At 39.6% G+C, this 12,460-nt stretch overlaps 1 protein-coding gene across 1 annotated transcript; it reads left to right on the top strand.

Moving 5' to 3' along the window:
• The first annotated feature begins 451 nt into the window (after positions 1 to 451).
• On the top strand, positions 452 to 7,997 carry LOC110042779 (uncharacterized). Its single transcript, XM_089281507.1, has 2 exons — positions 452 to 7,115; positions 7,770 to 7,997. Exon 1 carries the CDS (start codon positions 1,469 to 1,471, stop codon positions 7,112 to 7,114), a length of 5,646 nt encoding a protein of 1,881 aa, XP_089137633.1. The 5' UTR covers positions 452 to 1,468; the 3' UTR covers position 7,115; positions 7,770 to 7,997.
• Positions 7,998 to 12,460: the final 4,463 nt, after the last annotated feature.

Genomic DNA, 12,460 nt, shown 5'->3' on the forward strand with positions numbered 1-12,460 from the left:
GTGTAATTTCCACAGATCCTTGAGTGACATGAATCAACTTCTGGACCTGCACCTAATCAGGAGCCGGTCATGGGCTCCTGACCTAATCAATGAGATTGTCGATTCCAAGAAGTTTCTCGGTTTCTCGAAACGCACACATTCGCCAAAAATATTCTTCACGTATGTCTCAATGCGATAAAATCTGAAGGACTTGGTTGCTTTTGATATCCTTGTTACACTGTATGAGCGGTATGACCGTAACTGCGTGCCGGCACAAATTCCACCGTATTGAAGAACGAACTCGCACGGGGCGTCTCTAACTCATTCAGCTTACTTCGATTCTTCTTTGATAAGTGCGTTGTTTGCTTGGTTATCGATACAACATTAACTTTTCGTGGAAATAGATAGCCTCCTACTGGCTAGCGACGGCATAAAGCTTGTAATCCCTAACATCGTTTCAATATGTATATACTATTGGGACCTTTTATACTTCGTTCGGCGGGTTAACTGGGCAATCTTCTCTTATTAATGCATGATTTCGCACATCAACAACAAAGATCTTGTTATTAAAATTTGACTCATTTTCAGCGGTGAAAAAATGGTTTTAAATTTGTTTCCCTTGAAAATCGCTCGAGCGTGACATTGGGCAGCGAGAAGATGGAGAGTGCGATTTAAAAGTTTGGTGTTTCTTTTTCTCTTTTTTTAAACTCTTGTCGGCGATTTTTTAAGTTAAATACTACTTTTAAAGCTTTTCAAATGTAAAAGACATTAATAGGCTTTGATTGTCCCGTCTCAAGCCAACAAGAATGGCTTACCTATTTTAGCGTGTTGCGTTACATTGCAAATTTCAAAGGGGCTGAATTCCAATTTTCTCGATTTTTGATCGGCGTTCATGCAAAATTGCTAGTAGATCCCACAAAAATGAATCCGTAAGCCTACAATTCATCGACTGAACTATCTTTTGCTAGAATATCAGACGATTTGAAGCACTACCGGCCAGCTCTTTTCCTCACTGAATTTACATAACTTTTGACTTTTGTTTTAATTGGAAAAGTATGTCTACTTAATCGGGGCTCAGTTCGGCCAGAAAACACAAGAAATAAAAAGTATCACTATCTCTTGATTAAGGAAGAATCAATGTATACATTTAAAGTTGAGAACGTTTCACAGCGATGTAAACGACTGTGTAGCATGAAGCTGAAAAGTGTAAAATTTCGGATTATCGCGAAGTGAAATCTGAACTTTCGGTGCGATAACCGTTTTTCGTGAATTTCTGCCGTTGTATTGGATATTTCAAAAAACTAACTTGATTTCCGTCAGTTACTTACCTAGGCCTTCAAACTGGCAAGTTATGAGCGAAATCGACTTTTCGACCGTGGCCACATTTTTAGAATTTTCTTTGATTTTTACTGACATTTACTCTTAACAGAGTTGGCGCCAAATTTGTTTTGACTGTAATTTTCATTTAGTTCTGACAGAAGTGTTTGACATGAACAACATGGACGAGGTTCTACAAGCCATCTCTATCGGCCTCATACTTGCTTGCTTCCTTCTCAACACCAATCGAGTTCTAAAGAGCATCGAAATATGCAAGGAATGCTTGGTCATCTTGAAACACAAAGTAGGAATCGAAGACGATAAAATAGCCATATTATTCTACAAGAAGTTGTATTTGATATTGTCGAAGGCTTATTGTGCTATCAACAACAACACAAATGCCATAAAATATGCAGAAAAAATTCTCGAGATTTACCGTGAAAGTGGTGAAAAATTTGCAGAATGTGATCTAACCTTCGATCTGGCAAAAATGTATTTCCGTCAAAGCAAATACGCAGAAGCGAGAAAACTCTACGAGAAAACGCTACTAATCAGTACAGAAATCCGCGACAAAAAGAGAGAAGCCGCCTGTTACGGAAACCTTGGAACTGTGTATCAATCAGTTGGCGAGTATGACAAGGCGAGACAACATTTTGAGAAATCACTTGTGATCACAAAAGAAATCGGTGACAGAAATAGAGAAGCCACCTGTTACGGAAATCTTGGAGTTGTGTATCAATCAATTGGCGAGTATGACAAGGCGAGACAACATTTTGAGAAATCACTTGTGATCAAAAAAGAAATCGGTGACAGAAATGGAGAAGCCGCCTGTTACGGAAATCTTGGAGTTGTGCATGAATCAGTTGGCGAGTATGACAAGGCGAGACAACATCTTGAGAAATCACTTGTGATCGGAAAAGAAATCGGTGACAGAAATGGAGAAGCCGCCTGTTACTCAAATCTTGGAACAGTGTATCAATCAGTTGGCGAGTATGACAAGGCGAGAGAACATCTTGAGAAATCACTTGTGATCACAAAAGAAATCGGTGACAGAAATGGAGAAGCCGCCTGTTACTCAAATCTTGGAACAGTGTATCAATCAGTTGGCGAGTATGACAAGGCGAGAGAACATCTTGAGAAATCACTTGTGATCAGAAAAGAAATCGGTGACAGAAATGGAGAAGCCGCCTGTTACGGAAATCTTGGAGTTGTGCATGAATCAGTTGGCGAGTATGACAAGGCCAGACAACATCTTGAGAAATCACTTGTGATCAGAAAAGAAATCGGTGACAGAAATGGAGAAGCCGCCTGCTACTCAAATCTTGGAACAGTGTATAAATCAGTTGGCGAGTATGACAAGGCGAGACAACATCTTGAGAAATCACTTGTGATCACAAAAGAAATCGGTGACAGAAATGGAGAAGCCGCCTGTTACGGAAATCTTGGAACAGTGTATAAATCAGTTGGCGAGTATGACAAGGCGAGACAACATCTTGAGAAATCACTTGTGATCACAAAAGAAATCGGTGACAGGAATGGAGAGGCCGCCTGTTACGGAAATCTTGGAACTGTGTATGAGTCAGTTGGCGAGTATGAAAAGGCGAGAGAACATCTTGAGAAATCACTTGTGATCAAAAAAGAAATCGGTGACAGAAATGGAGAAGCCGCCTGTTACGGAAATCTTGGAACTGTGTATCAATCAGTTGGCGAGTATGACAAGGCGAGAGAACATCATGAGAAATCACTTGTGATCACAAAAGAAATCGGTAACAGAAATGGAGAAGCCACCTGTTACGGAAATCTTGGAGCTGTGTATGAATCAGTTGGCGAGTATGACAAGGCGAGACAACATTTTGAGAAATCACTTCTGATCAGAAAAGAAATCGGTGACAGAAATGGAGAAGCCGCCTGTTACGGAAATCTTGGAGTTGTGTATGAATCAGTTGGCGAGTATGACAAGGCGAGACAACATCTTGAGAAATCACTTCTGATCAGAAAAGAAATCGGTGACAGAAATGGAGAAGCCACCTGTTACGTAACTCTTGGAACTGTGTATCAGTCAGTTGGCGAGTATGACAAGGCGAGAGAACATCATGAGAAATCACTTGTGATCACAAAAGAAATCGGTGACAGAAATGGAGAAGCCGCCTGTTACGGAAATCTTGGAACTGTGTATGAATCAGTTGACGAGTATGACAAGGCGAGAGAACATTTTGAGAAATCACTTGTGATCACAAAAGAAATCGGTAACAGAAATGGAGAAGCCACCTGTTACGGAAATCTTGGAGCTGTGTATGAATCAGTTGGCGAGTATGACAAGGCGAGACAACATTTTGAGAAATCACTTCTGATCAGAAAAGAAATCGGTGACAGAAATGGAGAAGCCGCCTGTTACGGAAATCTTGGAGTTGTGTATGAATCAGTTGGCGAGTATGACAAGGCGAGACAACATCTTGAGAAATCACTTCTGATCAGAAAAGAAATCGGTGACAGAAATGGAGAAGCCACCTGTTACGTAACTCTTGGAACTGTGTATCAGTCAGTTGGCGAGTATGACAAGGCGAGAGAACATCATGAGAAATCACTTGTGATCACAAAAGAAATCGGTGACAGAAATGGAGAAGCCACCTGTTACTCAAATCTTGGAACAGTGTATATATCAGTTGGCGAGTATGACAAGGCGAGACAACATCTTGAGAAATCACTTGTGATCAAAAAAGAAATCGGTGACAGAAATGGAGAAGCCACCTGTTACGTAAATCTTGGAACTGTGTATCAGTCAGTTGGCGAGTATGACAAGGCGAGAGAACATCTTGAGAAATCACTTGTGATCACAAAAGAAATCGGTGACAGAAATGGAGAAGCCACCTGTTACTCAAATCTTGGAACAGTGTATAAATCAGTTGGCGAGTATGACAAGGCGAGACAACATCTTGAGAAATCACTTGTGATCACAAAAGAAATCGGTGACAGAAATGGAGAAGCCGCCTGTTACTCAAATCTTGGAACTGTGGATCAATCAGTTGGCGAGTATGACAAGGCGAGAGAACATCTTGAGAAATCACTTGTGATCAGAAAAGAAATCGGTGACAGAAATGGAGAAGCCGCCTGTTACGGAAATCTTGGAGTTGCGTATGAATCAGTTGGCGAGTATGACAAGGCGAGAGAACATTTTGAGAAATCAGTTGTGATGAGAAAAGAAATCGGTGACAGAAATGGAGAAGCCACCTGTTACGGAAATCTTGGAAACGTGTATCACTCAGTTGGCGAGTATGACAAGGCGAGAGAACATTTTGAGAAATCACTTGTGATCAAAAAAGAAATCGGTGACAGAAATGGAGAAGCCACCTGTTACGGAAATCTTGGAACTGTGGATCAATCAGTTGGCGAGTATGACAAGGCGAGAGAACATCTTGAGAAATCACTTGTGATCACAAAAGAAATCGGTGACAGAAAAGGAGAAGCCTACTGTTACAGAACTCTTGGAAACATGTATGAATCAGTTGGCGAGTATGACAACGCGAGAGAACATCTTGAGAAATCACTTGTGATCACAAAAGAAATTGGTGACAGAAATGGACAAGCCGCCTCTTACGAAAACCTTGGAACTGTGTATGAATCAGTTGGCGAGTATGAAAAGGCTAAAGAACTTTGCGGGAAATCGCTTGCGATTCGAAAAAGAATCGGTGACCGAAATGGAGAAGCCGCCTGTTACGGAAACCTTGGACATGTGTATCGATTACTTGGCGAGTATGACATGGCTAGAAAACATCTCGAAAAATCACTTGCGATCGCAAAAGAAATTGGCAACAGAAATGGAGAAGCCTCCAGCTACTCAATGCTTGGTTCTCTGTATCTATCAGTTGGCGAAAAAGATGAAGCTAACAAACACTTTGAGAGAGCATTAGAGATCAAAAGAAAAACTGGTGAGAAGAAAGGGGTAATTTCGTGTTGCAATAGTCTCGCTGCTTTATTTCACTCTCTGGGTAGATATCCCATGGCTAACAGTTATAATCGGGAAGCACTTATGATCGCATCAGAAATTGGACACAAGGCTGAGAAAGCCGCCTCTTTATTAATGCAAGGATATATCTGGTGCTCAATTGGTGACCGTGTCAAAGCTAAGGAATATTGCGAACAAGCAATTGCGATTAGTAAAGAAATTGGACACCGAGCAACAGAAGCCAATTGTTGCTTACTGTTAGGAAACGCTCTTTTCAAAGATGGGGAACATGTTAAGGCTGAAGAGCATTTTATGAAGTCGCGTCGGATAAGTGAAGACATCGCCGATATTTCAAAGCTTTTCCAATCGCTCTACGGACTAGCACGCTTAAGAGTGCAAGAAGGAGAGAATCAGGAAGCTATCTCCTACTTACTTGCTAGTATCGAAAAATGCGAGAAAATACGCGGCTCCCTACAAGATAACGATCAATGGAAAATATCGTTCTCGGACAGCAAGATTTCACCCTACCGTAATCTCTGTGCATTGCTTTGTAAAACCGAAAATCCCGAAGCAGCCTTGTATGTTTCAGAGCTTGGGAAGGCAAGGGCTTTGGCAGATTTAATGTCAGCTAAGTACTCTATGAGGAATCCAGTCTCCACTAATCCTCAAACATGGTCCGGTATTGAAAGCATAATGGACAAAGAACTTAATTGTTCTTGTCTATACGTCTCCTATTCTTCTGACAGCATATATTTTTGGATACTTAAAAGAAGCGGAGTCAAACATTTCCGAAAGATCAAAGGAAGTGAAGCTATTGCTCACGAAGGATTTGCCCAGAATATGGAGGACTTTTTTGCCACCAAAAGCTTTAGAAGTTTTGACATGTCACCTAAGGACCTACCCAAGGATGTGTCTTTACATGTCGTACAAGGGGAGTCAAAATCATACGAGGATGACAGCCATGAAGGTTTCCGATTTGGAAATGAAAGTAAAGAGAACCAAGGTCCAAAAATGAATCTTCCTCTGTGTTACAAACTAATCATCGCTCCTGTGGCTGACTTGCTTGACGGCTCGGAGATCATCATCGTTCCTGATCGTACTTTATACAACATTCCATTTACCGCATTGCCTGATGAAAGTGGAAAGACGCTATCCGAGACTTTCAAGATCCGCGTCGCCCCTTCTTTAACAACTCTCAGGCTCATCCATGACAGTCCAGCAGACTATCACAGCCAGACCGGTGCACTGATAGTGGGGAATCCTGATGTTGGCGAGGTGATTTTCAAAGGACGTCTTACGCCCGTTTCGCGACTGCCTAGTGCAGAAGAGGAAGCAAAGATGGTAGGAAGAAAGCTAGGTGTTGAGCCTTTACTAGGACAGCAGGCTACTAAACAGGCAGTACTTCAAGCGATGGAATCAGTGGCTCTGATACATTTGGCTGCTCACGGTGATGCAGAAAGAGGAGAAATTGCCCTGGCACCTTCTATTCGCATTCCTAACGGTATACCTCGAGAAGGACTCTACTTATTGACAATGTCGGACATTTCAAAGGTTAAACTGCGAGCTAAACTGGTAGTCCTTAGCTGTTGCCATAGTGCACGTGGAGAGATTAAGGCCGAGGGAGCGGTCGGAATTGCTAGAGCATTCCTAGGATCTGGCGCACGCTCAGTGTTGGTGTCACTGTGGGCCCTAGAAGACAGCTCAACAGAGAAGTTGATAAGTCATTTCTACGACCACCTTGTTCGTGGCGAAAGCGCTAGTGACTCTCTTCACCAGGCCATGAAGTGGATGAGATGTAACGGCTACTCTGACGTGAAGCAATGGGCGCCTTTTATACTGATTGGAGATAACGTGACCTTTAATTTTGGAAAGTAAGGTAAGATTACTTGAAAAAGTGTTTTTTTGTTTCCTAACAAAGGGTTCCTAGTAATTGTGATTATTATTTGATTATTATAGTTTTTTGTTCTTCTCCAGCGGACATGGTGTTCTATTATAACTGACCTGCTTTCGATGAGAATAGAGACCATGAAATTACCCAATAACCTGAAATGCAACGTTTAGTGACCAAATTTCAGATATAAATCGTATTCAGCTGTAAATGGTACAATGAAACTTCCATGGTTCCAGCTAAAGTCTGAATGACAATGATTTTATACTGCGTTTTATCAAACAAATAACGAAGCCACTACCATATTATTTTAATTGTGTCTTGTAATTGCGAAGTACATTTGAGAAATTTAGGAAGCACAAGCCACAAGGTAATGTCTTTCACATTTCTCAAGTGTTTTCAGTTAATCGTAACGTTTTATGGGAGACTGATTTATTTCTTTGATTTATTCACTTTTTATATAGATTTAACGGTGGTGCCACGATAATACACGAAAAACACGATTATTTACGTTTTATACAAATGTAGCTTTTCAGGCAATCAGCTAACGCCTTTTTTAGAGAACGTTCAACTGAGATTGACTGAAGTAGCCGAATAAGCCTTTTTCATAGCTTTACACTTTGTTTGTTTGTTCTCTTTCAGCTGTCTTGGTTGAACTGACTGACTGACTGACCAGCGGAAACAAGTGAGAAAGACAAAGCACAATGACCTCAAGAGACAGTTTTCAAGCCAGTGGTGTGTCTCAGTTAGTAATGCAATTTAACCGTTTTCAACAGTTTTGGTACCCTTTTAACCATTCAGCAGCAGGATTAAAACTGGGATAAATGCTACGCAAAACGTTTCAACTTTTTGTTTAGTACAAATGTATTTTTGAACCAAAACCTAGTTTTACTCACAAATATGCAATGATCTGCTAGGTCTATTACCTGCAAGTTGTTTTCAGTCAAAGAACAGTTGAAACTTGAGGTAGCTCAGAACACTTTGCAGTACTTTCCAAAACTATGGTTTTGATAAGTCATTACAAGCACTCTTTGTCAGTTGATGCTACAATCATTGAGCCATAAAACTGCCCAATCATTGATAAACACGTTGTTATCATTTTCGTGACACTATAGGTTACCATAGCATCAGTATGACCTGTACTAAAGACACTCTTAATTTTAGCTTTTAGTACTTATATTTATTCGAAAATTTAAGGTAGCTCTGAGCCCCATGTACAGAATTTTTTTAAACTTTGCCAATAATTGCATCTTGTCCTTATCAAAATTCTATAATAAAGAATACATGGGTTTCACGGCACCGTTTTTGAAACATAAATACCTAAAACTAAAGTTAAGGGTGTTTTTAGTCTATCGTACCTCTGCTATCGCGACACAAATTGTCCTGTTATATTTGTAGATAAGGCACCTAAAACGACTGACGCTATGTAACAATTGTCAACATGACTTACAAAGAGAATATTATTCTAAGCAAATTAAGTTGGGTCGACAACGTAGTGTATAGGGCATTTCTTACCGAACCAGCTTTCAGAGTAAAAGAGCTTTAGGACGTAAATTTTTGATCAATTATTAGTAGTCTGTAGAAGAAACATAAAAAGCCAAACAAATGTGAATTTAAATTTCTACTAAAAAATTAAAGCTGAAATGAAATTATTTTTACCAGTCAGGTTTGTAATTACATTTAATTTTGTAAATAGTTCGCCGGGAAGCGTTGACCCTTAGTAAAATATACATTAAGAATTTAGGAGTTTTAAGTAATTATAATTATAAAGCAGTGTGAGGAACTATATTTGCGTGGCATTTATTGCGAAAACGTGATCATAAGGCTATTATTGTTGATTTAAAGGAGTAATAAATTAAAATAAAACTCTAAAGAAGAGAAGTCCATTTATGTAAACTACTTCCCAGAATGAACAAAGCTCTTGCTAGTATGTAGCGATGCGGGATTCTCACAAAATTTCTGCGACGTTGAAATTGCGAACTAAAAGGGGACAGTTTCGAAGGACAATGGCCTCTGGAAATTTTCATTTCGGATTCGAAATACCGTACACGGGGTAACAGGAAAAACACAAGTCTTTCCCTTTTGGCTACTGTTGCGTGAGTTATCCATGTTTTGTTTTATAATCTTAACAATTCGATTATTCCAGAGGGGAACAGTTCAGAAAAAAAGGGGAAAAGTTTGGTCTTTATCACCTTGCACGTTCTCAGCCATTTTAATAAACCTGATCGTTTTCTAAAAACGCAAGTTGTCGAAAATTTTCCAGCGCAAAATTTCATCATGCGAAATTAGGTTTTGAACGAAAAACGTGCTTTCATTGAAAGCGAAAAAGACTTGTCTGACTTGCGCAAGATTGTTTGTTTTCATTGTAATGGGTCAAAACTGCAACTTACTTTAGAAGACGTCGTGATGACCTAAACTCGTGGGGGAAATCCCTTCACTCTTATTAACAAAACGAGTTGTTTCATTGGTTACAGTGTGCTTCTCTTTTATTTGTCATTTCGGGTTGTTGTTGGGAAGACGGCAACAAAGAAATCTACTCCGGCCAGTTGTTCGGTAGAAAAAGGTGATACGAGAGCGTTTTAACTCGGGTGTTAGAAGTTGTGGTCATTCACTATGGTTTTGCATTTTCACGTTTCTTGTTTAGTTACTGAAACTCTCGCGCCATTTCCTCATCCAATCAGAAGTAAAGCCAACTGAATCGTAACTCGCTCGCGCGCGTTTTCCCGCGCTTCACGTCGATCACGTGCTTAATGCGATATTTGATTGGTTTACTCGATCGCTCGTGTCTTTTGTGATTGGTCACGTTGGCTTGGATTTTAAGATTCAAATGAAAATCTCTCTGTGCAGAGCTTTTGACTAGAGTTAGCGCTTGCATCTTAACTATTCTATATTCTTCTTAACTATTTAACTAGTTTACGGGGAAACCACAAACTTCGGTTTTGCTGAATTAACCTCACCGCTCGGTCAATACAGGAAACAGAAGACCGGACATTCGAGGTTGATAAATAGTATATCATATGACAATTGATTTGGCCAAAGATTTTTGAAGAGGATGGGGTTAAAGCTCCAGTAAGCTTCCTTTCCTTCTCGCAAATGACTCCACGAGTTCGCAAAAAATTATTGGTTTCGCGATGACAAATTAATTTCCGGTCTGAAATTTATCATTGGAAAACTAACTCTAACACTTGAAATCTGTTTCTTGAAAAAACTCGTAGAAACCTCGAGAAAAACTCGCAAACGTGTTTCTACGTTTCAAAAGTATATAAACCCACACAGTCATTCTACGGAAAAAAGACAATCCTGTTGAAAAAACCGTCGACATTTTGAAATGAAAAATGCTAGTGATTAACAATACTCGAGTATCATTCATCAGAAGACAAGACAACTAGAATTCAGCAATAAATTTTGCGAGTATCGCAAAAAAAAAAAAAACCCGGCTAACTTGAGCTGTTTCATAAAACATTGAAACTTATGAAACGATGATATGTTTTTTCAGTAGTTCGAAATCTCTTGCCAGATCTGAAGAGTCGAATATTTCTTGAGCCTCACTAGAATCGATAATCACGAATTCAAAACTTTCAGGGCCTTCCTCTTTGTCTGAAGCCATTCCTTCATCCTCGTCCCCACATTTGTAGTAATAGTCATTGTCATCTTCATCGTCATCATATTCGCTCGATTCAGGATCTACGGAGTCCTGCGACCCTAGATCAACCGTAGACATCTTAAACCTTCGAAAAGCTCTACAGGAAACTATAAAAGCATGGATAAACTACTGCTATTAACCCCTGAAAACTCTCGTCTTTTTGTTTCGTTTCCTCAGAAACGAAACGGTATTGTTTTCAGTTCAGGGGTGAACTATTTACATAATTTGTAACATCCAATCAGAGTAAAGTTCGTAATTGTTAATGTAAATACGGCGGCAAAATTTCAGCCAAAACTCGGTCCATCGCACCAAAATGTTTCATTTGCAACATTTCGATGAAACTCTCGTTTCTCGGTATTATCTTACACAAGAAAACTGCGAACTGGACTTGATAGTGATTGTGAAAAAGAAATATGTTTTCGAAGTAGAGACACCGCCACACCACGCGATTTGTCCATCAATGCCGATGGAAGCAGTTAGTTTTGTTTAATTCAACAAAGAAATGGTACAGTTTTCCGTTTCAGAGTGATTTAGTGACATAATGAGTATGAATGTTATCAGGGTAAACGCTTGTAATTCACAAGGTAAACGTGTCCAGCAAAAGTAACTTCTCGAAACTAAATTTTATTTCGTGACACGGAAAGAAAAGGAAATTAAAATGCCATGCATGTAGAAATAATTGGCGACTTAAATGCTCCTGAGTCTTACTAAAACGATGTATTCTAAAGAAACGAAGATATCTGTTTCCCTGCTTGATTTAAATGTGATTAAGATCACAACTACGGCGACATAATTTTGGTCAATCAGAACACTTGCCAGCTATAACAATCCCGCCCCTACTCTGTGGCTGTTTACGGGAAAAGAACACGCATTTAATTTGGTGCGTTTGGACGATACTACAGATACCATATATTGTGGAAGGTAACTAATTTATCATATTGTAATTTAATTAACGTTGGTATATTGCAAAATAGGCACAATATGGCTGTTTTATGAGGTTTTCTTCATATCGTAGGTGTCGACATTTTCCAGATCTAGTTGAATTTCTCGAATTTCCGCCACAATTCCAGTAGCTTTACTTCTTAGAGCGCGGTTTTAAAAATAAGAAAATTTGTATGTCGACATACCGCGGCATTTTAAGAGCTGGTTTCCATGAAAACACCGATAGCATTTGTATTTTAGCTTCATAATATTCAAGCGAAAGTGGAGGAATAATTGCACAACTGCCGTCACAAATGAGGCATCCTTTTTGAAAAGAAAAATATACTGCGTCACTGACAACAAAACGTAGAGTGCCGCATCCATTCGAATCAAGGACTGCCCGGCACAGAAATGGAAAAATTATGCGTCAGGTCCTTTTGCCTCTTAGCTTTATTTAGCCTCACACACAACACTTTAAATTTCTGAAAAATTTGGCTGGGCTGTGCGGCCCGCTTCCCAAAACACTTACCCTATTTAAGACCAAAGTCTGCTACTTATCTAACCTATTTATGGCCTGACCCTTAAATTAGTACCCTGTTTCAGACCTGCCGTAGTTCTCTAGTTCAGAATGATGTTAAAGGTATTGTGAATGGCTTTAGTTGCTGGTCTTATCGATAATGATGAAAAAAGAAGGTTCTTCTAAAAAACATACCTAATTCAAGACTAGAGTACAAAAACCATACCCAGTTTGAGACCCAAATGACCAATA

The sequence above is a fragment of the Orbicella faveolata genome, unplaced genomic scaffold (genome assembly GCF_042242905.1).
Source record: "Orbicella faveolata isolate gen_17 unplaced genomic scaffold, um_ofav_v1 contig_48, whole genome shotgun sequence".
NCBI classification, from domain to species: Eukaryota; Metazoa; Cnidaria; class Anthozoa; order Scleractinia; family Merulinidae; genus Orbicella; species Orbicella faveolata.

What these genes read in the sequence shown, in the direction of transcription:
- LOC110042779 (XM_089281507.1), top strand. Translation starts at nt 1,469, where the DNA reads ATGAACAACATGGACGAGGTTCTACAAGCCATCTCTATCGGCCTCATA.